The 17,700-nt window shown below is 40.6% G+C and overlaps 1 protein-coding gene across 5 annotated transcripts in view; it reads right to left on the bottom strand.

Annotated features, from left to right (window-relative positions):
- TOX (thymocyte selection associated high mobility group box) overlaps positions 1 to 17,700 on the bottom strand; it is a 191,594-nt gene that overhangs the window by 42,469 nt on the left and 131,425 nt on the right. For 4 of the 5 annotated variants that reach the window (XM_077932983.1, XM_028736880.2, XM_028736879.2 and 1 more), the window contains 2 exons: positions 5,027 to 5,065; positions 660 to 938 (listed from right to left, as the gene is read on the bottom strand). In XM_077932983.1, coding sequence (XP_077789109.1) covers positions 660 to 938; positions 5,027 to 5,065 — 318 coding nt within the window. The remainder of the gene's footprint in view (positions 1 to 659; positions 939 to 5,026; positions 5,066 to 17,700) is intronic. The other variant, XM_028736882.2, reaches the window with a different exon arrangement.

Raw genomic sequence — 17,700 nt, 5'->3', positions numbered from 1 at the left:
CGTTTGCAGCTGCAGCTGCGAGCAGAGGATCCCGGCGCCAGTGTCAAACTGCTATGTATAGCACATGTGCGGTGTTGCACACATGTGCTGTACGTAACGACAACACACATGCGCTGTACATAGCGGTTTGCTGGCGGCACCGCTCCAGCACTGTACGGACAGCGGTGGGATCCCTCCGTTGCCAGTACAGCCACATGTAGAGAATCCTCAGTTAGCGGCTGCAGCCGCGAGCAGAGAATCCTGGCACGTAGCAACGCTGCACATGTGTCTTATGTAGTGACACCCCGCCCCAGGTGTCACAACGCCTTCATTCGCCCCTGAGCTGGTGGCCATCATTACATATTGTTTGCGTGAATTCACATTCCCTTTCTGTGCTATTCTCCTGTCCTCTTCTGCTTCTGTCAACATGTCCCCATGCTCTCATTCATTAAAACAAACACATTGTAAGAAAAATCTAGAATTCTTTCTTGCTGAACAGCTCTCCTGCCATACTTCTTACTCCAGCCTTGAACATCATCTTTCTTGTTAGCGCATTTCAGAAATATGCTGTTTTGATGGAAATAACTTCTAAGCAATATCATACAACTATAGAATCGCTTACAGTGTGATGTTCTGCTGGTTGCAAACCTTGAAAAACAAAAGTATGTTGCTAGTCATACCTTTGAAGTGTCATCTCCTTCATCTTCATGAACTGAACTGGATGGTGAAGGAGTTGCAGACTTGCTTCCAGGAGGAGATGGGGAGTTATGTGGAACATTGTTTCCACCCATGTTCAAACCGAGCTGAGCACTTAGTTGTGACTGGTTAATGGTTGTCAGCTGACCATGTTGCAGCATTCCAGGCTGCCTCATATCTCCGGGTTGAACCCTTGGTCTCATGGCTGCTATCTGGGGGTGGGAACTATACTGAGCTCCTTCTGTATTCCGTAATTCTTGCATCTAAAAGAAAAAGGAGAATTTGTAAAGTGAGAGTGTATCATTATTATACCACTATTGAAAGTATTCTGTCTCATTAGGAGTTTGAAAATATTTTGCTTAACCTTTAAAACAACATTGCAGCATTTAAGAACAACAGTGTTTAATAGCTCAGTGCTTAAGGAGATTCTAATGACTTCAGTGAAGAATATCCCTTCATGTATCATGCCTTGAAAAACACTCCAAGCACAGAAAAATTATGAGCTGCAATTGTATAATTAGATTTAAATCTTAACTTTTCCTAAATCAATGGGGTTTAAATATGAGGCCTGCAGAATTCTTCAGTAGATGGTATTGTAGTTCTAATATACCCCAAACTGCCTGAGGAACTATTCTGATTTCAGAAATGCTATCATTGAACTGACTAATCATAAATGAATGCAAAGAGCTTTAAAGTTCTGAACCCAACAAATTAATCTATCGCTTTATTTGGGTCACTGCTTTTAACCTTAATGGACTTCTGATTTTGTTTTTTTAATTCAAGCAATGAATCCAAACTTTGCTGAGATGAGGATTAATCAATGGACAATGAAGTGCTTTACTTCTCTGGAAGACAAATATACTTGTCCACGGATATCCCACAATGTCCCACTGTAATTCGCTGGCACAACTGACTTCTGTGAGCCCTCCTCTCCTGTCACCTCCAGAGCATATTCTGTGGGCACGCAGGGGAAGAAAGGAAACAAGTCCTGTTGTACCAGTGAAACTCTGCTGGCACAGCATTGGACACAACCCTAGAAGTTCTAGGAGATCCAAGTAAACAAATTGGTGATGTAAGTGACGATACAAGTGCTTCTGTATTTAACTATATGAGGATAGAAGACTTGAAATTGTAAATGTATTTATTTTCAAGTGTTGCACAATACAGAACAGCTCTAGATATTTAATGAAGGGGCACAGTCTGGAAGTCTGCCCAACTTATATAGCAGAAAGTAGTAATGTCAGTCTAATCATAAACTAATTGTTGCAAATAATTAAATTTTCTCTCAGATTTATATTTTATCATAACATTTAAATTCCAGGAAGTTTACACATTTGGCTATGAAAACAGAGGCCCAGTTTAGCTGTGAAGGAGCCACGTTTCCTGCATGAGAATGAGGCATGGAGAGCTTTGGGCTTGTTTACTTCCCTCTGCTTATTCATGCACCAGAAGCTAACCACAGTTCCCTATGATGTCTGAGTTTGGGAAAGTGAGCTTTGTTTAAAACTTGAATTGAGAAGAAGCCAGGGTCTATAACCATGATTTTACCTTGGCTTGATCTTAGCTCATAATTTTAGCAAATCACAGTTCCCCAAGTTTGAACATCATGAGGAAATGTGGATAGTTTAAAATCAAAAGCATTAAATTTCATCCAAAAGAAAGAAGGAGGGAAGGAAGACGGAATAAAGAGGGAGAAATGGGGAGCCTGAGGTTCACTGTGGTTCAGCATCCAAGCAGGAAACATTTCTTCCACCTATGTCTGAACTAGGTTGGGCACAGGCATGCTTGCATCTCATACAACCCTTAGAGATCGTCATATAACTATTGACGGCAGGTAGGATAGTCATTATAATATTGTAATATTTCCATCAAGAACTAAGGACATGACTATAGGTTATGAAATGCTATGGAGATTAGGTTTTGATCTGCTTTATTTTAATTTTTTTGGCATGCGCATGGATTGCAACACATTCATGCCAGCTGTATCTAGAAGTCCCAGAACATGCACTGTAGTTTTATTTTTCACCCAAACATTTTAATGTGGAATACTGCAATATGAATTATCACTTTTAACAGGCTTTGTACAGATTTGTGTAATAAAATTTCTGGCATGTGTAGAATTGATACTTAGGGAGGGGGGAGGGGAAAAGGAAAGAGGAGAGGGGGAAATCAATGTATACTGTCAACCAATGGCTTACATTTGAATCTTGAAAAACATTTTGTGATTGTTACTGGCACTTTAATCTCTTCTTTCAAACACCAGCTCCATCCTAGTCAAACATATTAGCCTTGAAAGCTATCATTATCTCTGCCTCTAGCAGACAATCTATATCTGAACAGTTGTACACATAAAACTCTAACTACTTCTTGGCTGTATCGCTTCTGATCCAGCTGTTTTGCTGAATAGCAGTTGGTGAATGAAGAACTCGAATATGGGCAGCCCTGAGGCCTTATTTGCTAATGTTAGTCACCAGCTGCTGCTTTCTGTGGTGTTAGCAGGAAAGGCCTGGAAGTGTGCCAGATGCAGCAAGAACAAGGAGAAGTGAGGCCTCTCTGAAGCCCTTCCATTTAGCCCTGCCTGTTATCGTTTGACCCTGAACGCTGGAGAGAGTTTTCCTCAAGGCTACTGAAATGCATTGCAGGAGTTAAAGTGTGACTAGAGCTTATACTGTACAATTACTCAACAGAGTATTCCCACCCACCCCCAGCACTTATCTACAGGGCCTTTTGGATACATTTCAGTGGCACATTATCATAGCATTTTTTATTTTAAAAAATTGAAATGAGGCAAAGTTAGAGCTGAGTTTTGTTAAAATAGATAGCTGAAATTGTAATCCACACCTTAACACCACCACGTCCTGTTTCCTGCAATTGCAAAACAGTACAGGTAGAGAATGTGTTTGTGTGGAACTTCAGGTACCAGGCGTCTCTATCTGGCCACCTCTCCAGCCACAACTCCTTCTCTCAGGCCATTCTCCCTGTGGGCCCTGCCTTGCATTCTTACGTGCCATTTCTGTCTGGCTGGAATGTGTCAATGAACACTGATAATGCTTCTACTTTTCCTGGATGAAGGGCAATGTCTGTGCAGGTAGAAAGAAGCCTACTGTACAAAGGTAAAATTAGCAGTCTTTTATCCAGCCACTTTTGCTTATTGCCCTACCCACCACTAGCACCTAGTTAGAAAACTACCCACGGCTGGTATCTGTGCAGTTGAAACATAGCACCATAGTGAACTAGAAGGAAAAGGGAGCTTGCATGTAGAGGAAGAGGAAGACCACACTGTGTAAGAAATGAGTAAGACAGCTATTGGGGCAGCGAGTGTGGCAGTTTGTTAATAGGTTCAACCTAGTAATGCTGATAAGTGATCAAATATGGAAAGAAATACTGGCAGCAAATCTCTATGGCAGAATTTGTTTGGGGCTGTAGTCAGCTGTTCTTAATTTACAGAAATATGTGAAAATGTCTTATACTGAGTTGGGTCAATGGTCAACCTAATTCAGTATAGTCTACATTGACTGGCAGCAGCTCTCCAAGGTTTCCCAGTCCTACCTGAAGATTCCAGAGATCGTTTGCATGCAAAGCGCATCATCTACTACTGGGCCTTTACCCAACCAATTGTTCCCATTGCATAAACTGACTGAATCAAGAAGAAAGCATAGAACTACACAAAGATCAGATAAGTATGAATTGTAAATAACTATGGCTTTAATGACATTAGTTATTAGAGCACAGAACAACCAACGTTGTTCTTTTGATTTAGATCGCAGTAATCATGTTTACATGAATCATAATACCTTGATTCCAAAGAAAATGGCTTTCCCACCCCTTCTTCCTTACTGCACATCTCTGCAAATGCTCAAATGCCACTGCCAATTGTTGGGAGACATTCTTGAACAAAGTGAGATGTAGTGTTGAGCTTCAATGGAAGGAGTAAATTGGTGGAAATTTGGGAGTACATCTTGTGTGAATTCAGGTACCTTTCCATTTCCACAAGGCATCCAAGTTAGAGGCGGGTAATGTTTGGGGCAATTTGTCAGGAACCTCACATCAATTGTGTGTGGGACCAAAACTGGCTGTTGGTGAGGCTAGAACTAAAAATGGACACTTTTTCAACACCTTCTTTCTCACTTTTCTTCTTTACCCAGCAGCTGCCAGGGAGGAACAGATGGCTCTTGTCACGAGGTCTGAGCTGACCACTTGCAGAGGGCTTCTGAATTTGGTCAAGGACCACATAAAATAAGGCTAAGGGCCACAGGTCGTCCACCCCTGCTATACATGCTAGCTTAAGCAAGATGAAAATTAACCCAAAAGCCAAGGGAAAAGACAGATGTAATATAAAAACAGAGCTCACAGCAAATTCTTCAGCTGCCATGTTAGTCCAGTTTCGCAGCTGAAATAAAAGACATGCCTGTGATTAGTTTTGCCCTTCTGTATTTTCCAGGTGAGCTATCCATCCTTTAAAGTTTTTAAGTGCTACATAAGCATTCCTTTAAAAATCCATTTGTTCACTCCTTATTAACTTTTAAAAGTTGCATGGATGGCTAGTGGCAGGATGTGGTAGGACAGTTTTCAGTAATAACAACAGGGAATCTCACTGTTCAGCACTGAGCACAGCAAGCTTCTTTAAACAGGCATCCCTACCTCCCACCCAGACCTTGACAAAGAGGTCATATGGGCCAAATGCAACAAAGGAACTTCCACTGCTCTAAGAATGCCATGTTTTCACCCAAGGCTTGCAATATTTTTCCAGATCAACAGTCCTCTTGTATCGAGGAAAACACTTTTTTGAAGGCCTCACAAACCTGCCTGTGCATTTTAGTCACAGCAGTAATGATTGAAATCTGTAGCTGAATTTTGCAATTTGGTCACTTGTTACAATGGACTGCAATAGAATAATTCAAAAGGATGAAATAAAAAAGTGATCTGAATATGATAATTAAAGATGCCCATGACAGGTGCAAAATATACCCTTAATATAGGAAATATTCATATATTTGTTAAAGGACTTAGTGATTTACTGATAAAGTTTAAGTAACAAAAGATGTACATTGCCTGGATCTCTGGTTTATAGCATGCTGCAGTTTAAATAACCTCATCTGCTTCAGGCTAGAATCAAAATATAATTCTAACTTCTCATTTGATGAGAAACTAATCTTATTCTTAAGTAACTGAAATTATAAGGCTTAAAATAATTTTCTCAGTAATAAAAAAAACAAGAAAAAATAACATTCAATTATTGGTTTCTACTATTAACACTGGGTAATGCTCTCTTGAAGGAAGCCATCTTGTCTTTCACCATATCAGCTCTTGTAAGTGACCGTAAGCTTCTTTAAAACAATTAAATACTCAAATGTTAACGGCAGGTTTTTAGAGCATGATCATGTAATGACACAAATGTACTAGCGTAACATTTCTTGGTACACACTTAATTTTGTGAATATTAACATTCTCTTCTACTTGATGTGTTAATAACCTTTTGAGTCACACAGGGCCAAGGTCTCAAAACTAATCATAAAAAACACACTGACTGCTATTCACTCTAATATAATAACCCTTTATTTAAAACAACCTCCAATAAATTTCATTATAAGAAGTTATTAAAAGGGTTAAAACCTATTAAATGTCAAAGAATTTGCCTGACTCAAACTTCCAATAAAGGAAGAAAATAGGCTTTCTTTCTGAATTATTTAAATCTTTACTGACTGTGCACTGAACCATTAAATTAGAAAAGTGTTATTAGAAGTGTTCTCTGGTTTTTATAAAAGTTGCAGCCTGGAATGTATCAAGCCACAGCCTTTAACCTGACTAGTTAAAGAAATAGGCTTTTAATCCCAAATACATGGTTTTCCTTGATATATAAAAAGAGGTCATAATTAAAAGTCTGGCCTGCAAGCTGAAGATAATAAAAGTATTATTACAGGAGCATACATGTTCATTTAGTATATTCTTCATGCATGCTTCCATTTTAATTTGGACAGATGCCTTTAATTTAGTTTCATCTTTCAGGGTCCACTCATTTGGACCCTCTTAGCAATCAATAAAACTTCTAATTGTGACTCATTTTGAAGAATTAATGGGGAATCTTAGAAAAACCAAACCCAGTGCATCCTAATTCTAATAGGTTAATATTTTAATACGTGAGCCTATATACTAGCATGCTTGCCTTTATCAACACTTTACACTTAATTATAACTTAAGCCTGAATCACAGGTGAAAAGGGAACTCCTTATTTCATATTTTAAAATCACTTTCCTAGAACTCCTAAGCCAGCAGTATATTGCATTATAACACCAAATCAGGTATCCTTCATATATGCTAGAGCTGCTTCATTCGGCAGTCCAAGTATTTAAAGGCTTGGCACCATGTCAGAAGGACCAGTCATGCAGCCCCATTGAACCATCGCCTATGGTTCAATATGATGATACAATGGAAAATACATTGGTCCTACCGCATAGTGCCAGGCCTTTCAATGTTATTGTGTGTTCAGACCCAGATACCTCCCCCCTAAATAAAAACACATTTGACTCAAATTTTAGTTTTGGTTTTTGGCAGAATTTAGGCCACAACTTTATTGATTACAGGAAGTGAGTGGTTGCATAGGCTCTGGTTCGACTAGCTCCCTGCACCCTTGCAAGCAGCGCTGACCCAGGGCACCAGCATAGGTCAGCCAAGGGTGAACACCTGGGTAGGCAAAAAGCCAGGAACAGACTATGTTCACCCTCTAGATGCTCCCCTGGACTCAACCATGGACACAACCCCCTCTTGGGGGTTAACCAAACCAGTTGAGTTCCTGGATTCCTTTAACGGAATACCCTTCACATGTGGCGAGACCATTCTTCCATCCCTATCACCTGAACCAGTGCCTATCCGCAACCTTACAAGTTGTGACGATTTGTTACGTGGCAGGTGAAACCCAAATGGCAGCAGCCCATCAGCCAAGTGGGGGAAATTCCTGCCATGCGGCTGTCCCAACGACAGACGACACACGACGGCATAGAAAGGTCAATTGCAAAAAATGCCCTAAAAGTAGGGAGAGGTGGGTGGGTGTTCCGAATGCACGAGCCGAAAGAGGAAGCTCTGGGTCACGTGCAGGGGCATAAATAAGTCCCTCGATCTGTTTGGACCCATTGGCCAGATTAAACCCAACATCAAGGGACCTACCAATTGGGTGTTGTGGCTATCCAATCTTACCCACCCACAACACAGGAGGTCGGTCTCCAGGTCTCACCGCAACACGTGTCCTCTTTTTGGGAGGATACGATCTGCAACAATAGGGGTGAAACCATAGAGAAGTAACTCTGAAGCACCTCCTATAGTATGAAGATGCATTTCATTAAATACTTGAGAAGAAAACATATGCAAGACCATTTTGCTTTTTATTTTAAGCAAGTTATCAAACAATTTAAAGCTAAATGGCCTAGTAACTGAAGTTTCTTTCTTAAACAAATTGATTTAGGAGTACTGGTTATTTCTTTCATCAACATTCCACTGTCCAGTGAGGTGGTGGGAAATTATGGGCACTATAAGACTCTTCAGAGTCATCAAGGGGGTTTATGATTAACTATATAACATTCTATAATTAAACTACATAAGAAATCACATGTAACAATACTAAGGTAATTACATTTCCTCCCAGAATTATTAACTGAAAACAGTGCTCAAATACTTATGAGCATTAACAGTACCCTAAATGTCTTAAGTTGCAATCCTACACTTGCTTAAAGGTAAAAGGTAAAGGTACCCCTGCCCGTACGGGCCAGTCTTGACAGACTCTAGGGTTGTGCGCCCATCTCACTCAAGAGGCCGGGGGCCAGCGCTGTCCGGAGACACTTCCGGGTCATGTGGCCAGCGTGACATCGCTGCTCTGGCGAGCCAGAGCCGCACACGGAAACGCCGTTTACCTTCCCGCTAGAAAGAGGTCCCTATTTATCTACTTGCACCGGGAGTGCTTTCGAACTGCTAGGTTGGCAGGCGCTGGGACCGAACAACGGGAGTGCACCCCGCCGCGGGGATTCGAACCGCCGACCTTTTGATCGGCAAGCCCTAGGCGCTGAGGCTTTTACCCACAGCGCCACTTGCTTACCTAGTAGTAATTCCCTCTGAATTCAATGGAACTTGCTTCTGAGTAGACACGCATATGACCATGCTGATACTAATTAGAATAGCAGCAATTTAAATATTCTGACTATGTCTTTTTATGGCAAAGTGAACAAGCTACCCAGCATCCCAGTCAAATGTTGTGCCTTTGTCAATTTCATATATGTATAATTATAAGGCAAGACACTTCTAGTAAGTGATAAAAAATGGGTTTTGCTCTGGGGACTAAAGTGGTTTAATGATATGCTAATAAGTCTCTCTTTCTCCTGTATTGTATTATTTACAACTTTGTCTTATTAATATCTGCAGGATAATAATGTGACTGCAGTTTGCCACCCCAAGCACTGTATATTTAAAAACAGGAAAACGTAATGATTTGGTTTTGCTGTATTTGGAAAAGAAATGGCCACAGTCTTCAAAGACTAAGGGAAATCATGGCATATCTCATTAAACAAGAGGATATGAAGACATTAGGTTATTTCATACGCATTTGCTATTCACAAATTATATATATATATATATATATATATATATATATATATATATATATATATATATATTTGCTTTCGTAGATTTTCACGGGTACAAGAATGCAGGTTTTGGTGTCCTCGGGTGTCTTCCCGTGTAAAAGTTGGGGTGTCTAGGCGACGTTTCGACGAGGTCTCACTCGTCATCTTCAGGCTGGTGCTTTCGGCTTCTTGTTACTGGAACAGAGCAGGATCTCAGTGTTTGAGTTCCTATAAATACTGTTGAAGGTGTGGTGTATAGCCTCCATGTTCTGGGCAGAGAGGAGGTTCCCAGGCTAGTGTGCCTTTTCTTCTTTTGTTCCTTAATTACTTGAGGGATATCTTGAGTGATTTCTTGAGTGATATCCTGAATCCCACTTAGGTGGGTCATTAGGTGTGGATTAGTTGCTCAAGCCTTTGTGTCTTGAACTCTTGAACTTTGTGAAGAGTTTTTCTGAGGAGATGGCTGTACTGCATTTGGTTGTGCTCTGGCTTGGCTTCGTGTATAGGGGCGAGCTGTGGTTTTGTGGCCTGTGCCAGCCAGATCTGTGTAGGGGTTGCGGGGGGGTGCAGCATCCGGAGGTGCCACCATGGTTTGGCTACTGGATGGTGTCTGTAATTTATCTGTGGAGAGGGTCTGGGTTTGGGTCTGGTGTGGTTGATTGGTGATGGCCTAACCAACACGTACTTCATCCACAATGGACAAAGATACAAACAGATAGAAGGAGCACCTATGGGATCACCCCTCTCACCGGTCATCGCTAACCTGTACATGGAACACTTTGAAACCAATGCTTTAGACAAGTCAGAACACAAACCCAAACTTTGGCTCAGATATGTTGATGACACCTTTGTAATTTGGCCACACGGGAAGGAAAAACTGGATAGCTTCCTCACACATCTCAACAGCCTACACCCCAAAATACAATTCACTATGGAAATAGAAGCCAACAACCAACTTCCCTTCCTTGACGTCCTAATCTACAAAAAACCTGATGGCTCCCTAGGACACACTATCTACCGGAAAAAAACACACACCAACCGCTACTTACATGCACAATCACACCACCACCCTGCACAAATAAACTCCGTAGCCAAGACTCTCATCTCCAGAACCAAACGCCTGGCTGACGAAGACCACTTGACAACTGAGTTACAGAATCTCTCAAATGTGTTAATTGCCAATGGATACCAGCAAAACAGGGTTACGAAGCTAATCCAAAAAGAAACACCCCCCAAAAACCAAGACACAGAAGAAAACAATGGCATGGCCCTCCTTCCTTATATCAAGGGCACTACAGATAAAATTAGCAAAATCCTCCATAAACACAATATCAAAACAGCCTTTTGCACCAACCAAAAAATAGCCAATATCCTCAGAAACCCCAAGGATAAAATCCAGTTGGAAAACCAAGGGGTCTATGAAATACCCTGCAAAGTCTGCCCAGCCACGTACATTGGACAAACAAACAGACGAATAAATGCACGTATCGCAGAACACAAGAATGCCGTCAAAAAAGAAGAAAAAACTTCCTCTCTTTTCCAACACATGAAAGAAACAGGACACGAAATTAATTTTGCAGATTCCAAATTGCTCTTTAACATGGAACATCACCACAAGAGAATAATCATGGAAGCCATCGAGATAGAGAAACACCCTCACAACATGAACAAGCGTGACGACACATCCCGCTTGCCAGACATCTGGAAATTAGCCCTCCCCACAAAATCTGACACCAGATCCAGAGGCACACAGAACGCCATCACCAATCAACCACACCAGACCCAAACCCAGACCCTCTCCACAGATAAATTACAGACACCATCCAGTAGCCAAACCATGGTGGCACCTCCGGATGCTGCACCCCCCCGCAACCCCTACACAGATCTGGCTGGCACAGGCCACAAAACCACAGCTCGCCCCTATACACGAAGCCAAGCCAGAGCACAACCAAATGCAGTACAGCCATCTCCTCAGAAAAACTCTTCACAAAGTTCAAGAGTTCAAGACACAAAGGCTTGAGCAACTAATCCACACCTAATGACCCACCTAAGTGGGATTCAGGATATCACTCAAGAAATCACTCAAGATATCCCTCAAGTAATTAAGGAACAAAAGAAGAAAAGGCACACTAGCCTGGGAACCTCCTCTCTGCCCAGAACATGGAGGCTATACACCACACCTTCAACAGTATTTATAGGAACTCAAACACTGAGATCCTGCTCTGTTCCAGTAACAAGAAGCCGAAAGCACCAGCCTGAAGATGACGAGTGAGACCTCGTCGAAACGTCGCCTAGACACCCCAACTTTTACACGGGAAGACACCCGAGGACACCAAAACCTGCATATATATATATATATATATATAAAAGGAGGCAAATAGAGATTCTTATTATCATTGTCATCTTGCTGACATTTTACACATGACCCAACGTCTCAGAAAGAATGTACCCATTTCCAATTAACTGATATTGTGTTGAAACCAGTTTTGTAGCGCTTCCTTCATCCTCTTGCACCCCGTACAGTAAAATCAACCATTCTTAAGATAAAACGCCTCTCCTCTTTATATGTACTGCCAAAGCCTAGCCCTGTGAACTACAACTGGAGAAATCTAACAAAAAACTAGCAGAAATATTCTACCCATCATGTGGATAAGATGTGCTTTAGTTTTAAAGTGATACTGGGGTACTGACAATGAGTTCTGAAAGAGGGACAAGAAAAATAAGAGGTTGCAGAATAAAATAATTTGAAGCTTCAATGGCTGGGGACAGAACAAAGAGGGAATAAAAGACAAGTAGTTTGGAACAGGAGAGTAAGCCAATGTGAAAAGGTTTGATTTCAGAACGAAGCACTGAAAGATCTGCATTATTAAAATAAAAACAGCTATTAGTTACATAATTGACAAAAATCAATACACAAGGCCAAACACAGATTACTTATTCATTAAAGCTTGCAAAGCGCCCCATACCTCAATGAATGTGAAATAAATAAATAAATCAGTGGCTTTTTGAGCCAGTTTTGGATATGGGGGGGGGGGGAATCCCTTTCAAGCCTCATAATGAGCAAACGGTATCACCAGAGCAACTTGTTTACAGCTAGCAATATCTAGCTAACGTTACCACTGCCAATGTGTTTCAATGTAAGTCTCTATCAACAGGACAGATAGACCAATATTCCCCACAAATGCTCATTGACAGAGTCCAACGAGGAAACGAACCACATCTTGGTTGGTGTAAATTTAACATAAGGTCACACTACATAGACCAGCCTTCCTCAAACTGGGTGCCCTCCCAATGTTTCAACCACAACTCCCATCAGCTCAGACCACTGGCAATAAAGTCTCCAAATTTGGAATTTGAGCCAAATTAAAAAATCTGGAGGGTGCCAATCTGAGGAAGGCTGATATAGACATATATATCCTCAGGATTCTCATTCACAGCTTACAGCAGTTGGGAACTCCATGAACATTCCATAAACAAACCAGCAGTGGCAATTCTCCCATGCAAGAACATAGGCTTGATTACCAGAACCGCAGCCATTTAAGGGCAAGTTCAAATCTTTGCTATTTGGCCCTCCCACTTACTTATCACCCCCACTTTCATGCAAATCAAGCCCCATCATTCGCCAAAACTTTCCCCTTGGAGAAAAATGGTAAAATTTATTGCCAGAGCAGTTTAGGGCTTCAACCAATGGGGCTTACTTCTGAGCAGATATGTATAGGATCACTTTGTAAAACAGATAAAACAGCCCGTGGCGATCTAAAACAACTTATCTAATCTCAAGTGACATTTATGCCTGTCTTAAGGAAAAAATATACTTGGCTCATTCAATGGCTCTCTGAAAGAAAATGTAGCAAAGCAAGGAATGTCAACCTTGGGTAAGCTATTTAAGAACAACACTAGAATTGAATATATAGGTTAAAATAATAAAACAAAGAATACACTAACATACTTAGAAAACACACTTCAGTCTAGAGTGCCCTTTATACTGCATACATGGCTCTGCTTCTAAATCTTAATTCTCAATTTTGAAAAGCTGCTCGCTCCTGGGCTTATCTATATGGAAAGGTTTCTAGGGCGCAACCCACAGTAATGTTGTGTGGTGATTCTCCTCACATCACAGTGTACTCATTTCAACCCAAACACAACCAATGTTTCCTAGGTGACAATGTAGGGAATCTAAACTGGGATCATATTGTTGGGATCATTTATTGCTGTTAGCCGCCCTGAGCCCGGCTTTGGCTGAGGAGGGCGGGATTTGAATAAAATTATTATTATTATTATTATTATTATTATTATTATTATTATTATTATATACATGCTTCCTGGCATGAAGCTCTCAGAAGCCCCAAATGAGAATTCTGAAAAATTCAGCATGTCAGAAAGGAAGAGAGAGAAATCTCTTCATCTCATGTATCTATTTATTCAATGGTTGATGCTTAATCTTCTTGCATGATAGGTAAAGGTCTTAATCCCTTCGTGACATCCCTTGCTGTAGTTTCCTTGCTTGGCTACTTCTTCTGCTCCAATATTTATGCAGCATCTCCTTTCCTGCAATCCTTCTTCAACCTCTTTCTTAATACTTCATTCACTCATTTTTTCTAATAAGTCCAGCCATGTAATTTGATACCTGTCAATGACAAGCAGTAATTGCAACGTAACATGCAGTTCTAGCCCTGTTCCAGGAGTGACAATTCCCATCACTGTAGTATCTCATTTTACTCTTGCTATGCTAAGTCAGAATCTGAAAGAATCTGTCCCCACCCATGCTCTGCCCTCAGGTGCAGTTTCTAAGGGGAAATGCAGTGATGTGCCATTTCAGATGAATGCATCACTCACTCCCCTTTTGCCTTAGAAAGCTTATACAGTATCTAGTATTTCCAAAGATTTTTAAAACCTTAACATTTTCTGCATGTCCATTCTCTTCAGACCAAACTTGCCATCTGGTACTCTGCAATGGTTTATTAAAGCAGATCTTGAACGCCACACCACCCTCAGCTTCACCTTGGGCCCCTAAGAATCACTAGAAATAATAAATCTGTGTTGCCGTGCAACAAAAGCAAGGCAAGAAATTTGTCTTTTATTCAGAGGTTGGACCCTTGAACCCTTTGAAACTCTACAATTCTATGTCATTTAAAAAGAACATTGTATAGTTCAGCAAGAAGCCATCACTTATACATTATAAATCTCTACAGGTCTTCGTAGTATCGATGGGGTTCCAGGTTGATGTAAAACTGAAACAGTTGTATTAAAACTTCTATAGTTTGCTTAATGATCAAAAAGATTAAATCATTATGCTTCAGTTTTCCTGAAGAAGGGCCACAGAATATATGATATGCATGCAGAAGGTCCCTCGTTCACTGTGACAGTTGCAAGATGTCAGGATGGTAGGTAGCACAAACGAGAGTACTCTGAAACAAGAGTAGAAATGTTTTACAATGCTTTCAGTCTGATGCCCAATTTGCTGCTTTACCCTGCAACAATGAATTTGCTTCACAATTGCTCTAGTATACCACATTTTGTAGCATTTTGTGTACACTTTATATAACTGCAGGTTGTTTTCTTCCACAGCATCTGTGAAACTGTAACACTGGCTAATTAACTTGTGAACACTTGCCAAATCTGATCTTGCTCTTCATGTTATATATCAAAAGTCTAACATCACTGAACTGTGCACTGATTAAGAAATGAAATTATTTTTCTTTTCTGCTTCCCAACATTATTGTGCTTTTTGAAGCTGCATCATTCTGGTATTTCCTCCACATGACAGATGATGTGATACTATAAGTATAGCTTTTGTAGTTGTGGAAGAGTCATAGTAACAGATACGTAACAAAGAAAGTACCGTAATACTGTATTTAATTCCACTTTATCTCAAAGGTCAGAGCTGGAGAAATGTAACCCACAAGTTATCTTCAAGACACAATGGGCCAGTTTCAACTAATGAGTCCCGCTAGCAGAAGCCACTGCAAGGACTTCTGCTAGCACAACGGAACTTTCCCCTCTCTCCTTCCCCATGCTCCCATCTTCCACAGATTGTCTCAGGGTGGTTGGGAAAACCTCCAGAACAGAGTGCAGGGAGAGGAGGGAGAGGAGACTATTCCATCTGGCAAGCTGAAATGTTTGCACTGACAGAACAATTTCTATAGCACTATGTTGAATTCCTCCCAATAGGTCTGATGTACATAATGAGTGGTTTATTTATTATTATTTTTTGCTGGGCAGATCCTTAAATCCAGGAAAGATACTTTTGTAGGCTAACACATTTTATTCCCTGTGAGCACGAACACTGCATCAACTTATGATGTTTCCTTACATCTCTCAGCTGAATAATAGCAGCAGACCATTTCTCTAACAAGTCTTGGCCTATGGAACAGTTCATAAAGGGTAATGCTGCTGCCTCTTCTGTACAAATAACTTTAAGTCGCACAAATATCTTAACGTGTGGTAAGGACTGGGTGCATCTGCAACTACCATGGCCCAAGACAGCAACATAACAGGATGGATCAACTTTCTGCATGCCCCAGTCAGAAAATGTCATTTGCACGTGGACATATGAATAGCCCTGCTGGATCAGACCAAAAGTATATCTAGTCTACCATTCAGTTTTCACAGGGGTCAACCAGATCCCTATAGGAAGCCCCTAAGGCAACACATGAATAGCACTCCCCATTCATCCTCCTAAGCAACTTATATTCAGTGGCCTCTGATGCTGGAGGCAATGCCAGCAGCTGCTAATAGTCCTACCATCTACAAAGCTGTCTAACCCTTTTAAAGCTGTCTAGATTGGTGGCCACCATGATATGTTGTGGTAGCTAATCCCATAGTTTTACAATTCACTGTTGCAAAAAGCAATTCTTATTATCTGTGTTGAATTTCCCAATGTTCAAGTTATTTGGTGAACCTTGTTTTTTTTAGTATTATGAGAAATGGCAAAAAAATTATGTAAGTATATGCCCACAAACATATATAAGTATATGCCCACAAACATCATTGCTGCTGAAATCTGGACTGACTGCAGCTTTCAAAAATTCACCAACAGCAGACTCATGAAGAGTGCATTGAAGTAACTGATAATGGAGGAATGAGTGATATGCCAGCCTGATATGGTAAATGCAATCCTGGCCACTGCTGCTACCTGGTCAAATGTAAAGCTGAATCCAGAAGAACTCCCAAGTGGAGTAGAATTCCATCCAAAACAAGTTCTGTTTACAAGCCTGTATTCCTCCAGAAAAGGAGCACGTCTTGTTTGGAGTGAACTTCAGTGTGCTATTCCTCATCCAGATCCTTACCCTCTTGAGGCACTGGTTCAGAACCCCCAGTAGCTTACTGGTATTAAAAAAGAGAGGGGCAGATATAGTGGGTGGCACTAAGTAACAAACAAAAATAATAATGTGGAATCCATGCAGAGTAATATGTCCACAACCATAGTCACACAATCACTTGCTACTAGTGGGTACAGACAGCAATTACAACTCTGCAGATGGCTGTAGGATTCAGATCCATCTGTATTCACATCCCATATCTAGGTGTGATCACTTTCCAGTAGTAAACAAAAGAGTCAAATGGAGCACACAGAAAAGTTCTAGAATGCTGTTCCAATGCCAGTATTTTTATCTTTAGTAGATTACAAATCTGTTTCCTTGAGGGAAACAAGCCACCAAAACACTGACTGACTGAATTCCCACCCACCAAAGATGTAGGTTATTCTGTAAATCTCAGAGGCAGAACTAATGTTTTTATTTGCTTCCAGAGGCATTGTTCACATACAGAGCTGAGAGCATTTTATCATCGACTGCATAAAAGACAAGTCTGATATATTTATTAATTTAATTGGAGAAAGCACGAATTTTGCATAATTAAATCTCGGAACTCTACTGCAGAATGCACTCTAATTGCTAACTATAACTTGGAAAGTAGTCTGAGTTGTTCATCTTTGAAGTGCTATAAAGGGCCAGAAATTGTAATCATGGGAATAAGAAAACTGATGGAGTCTTAAAATGACAAGATTGGCATGATTTATAATTGGTTTGTTTCTACTTAATCTACATTAATGTAAACAATAAATCTTCACTCACACCAAGATTGTGTGAATCTTCATTTATCTTTTATGACAAGAGAGCAAAAGGGGATAGCTTAATGAATGGAAAGCAGCAATGAGGTCATGTTTAAAAGCTACGCAGGTCAAATGTCTGACATTTTGGAACACTGGAAAGCAAGCAACATGGTAATAACTATTTTGGTCTAGTCACTGAGGTTTATTTGTGACATTCCAAAGGGAAGAAGAAGAAGAAGAAGTTGAATAAGTAGTTAACTGTATTCTGAACAGTAGGTAAGGACAACTGAAAGGAACATTTGACAATCCATTTATTCCAACAGCTACAGAAAACACAGTCCACAGGTAAACTCACAATAAACATTG

This window comes from Podarcis muralis, chromosome 8 (assembly GCF_964188315.1).
Source record: "Podarcis muralis chromosome 8, rPodMur119.hap1.1, whole genome shotgun sequence".
Taxonomy (NCBI): Eukaryota; Metazoa; Chordata; class Lepidosauria; order Squamata; family Lacertidae; genus Podarcis; species Podarcis muralis.
Note: the sequence above shows the minus strand (reverse complement) of the source record. Positions and strands in the feature narration are given on the sequence as shown.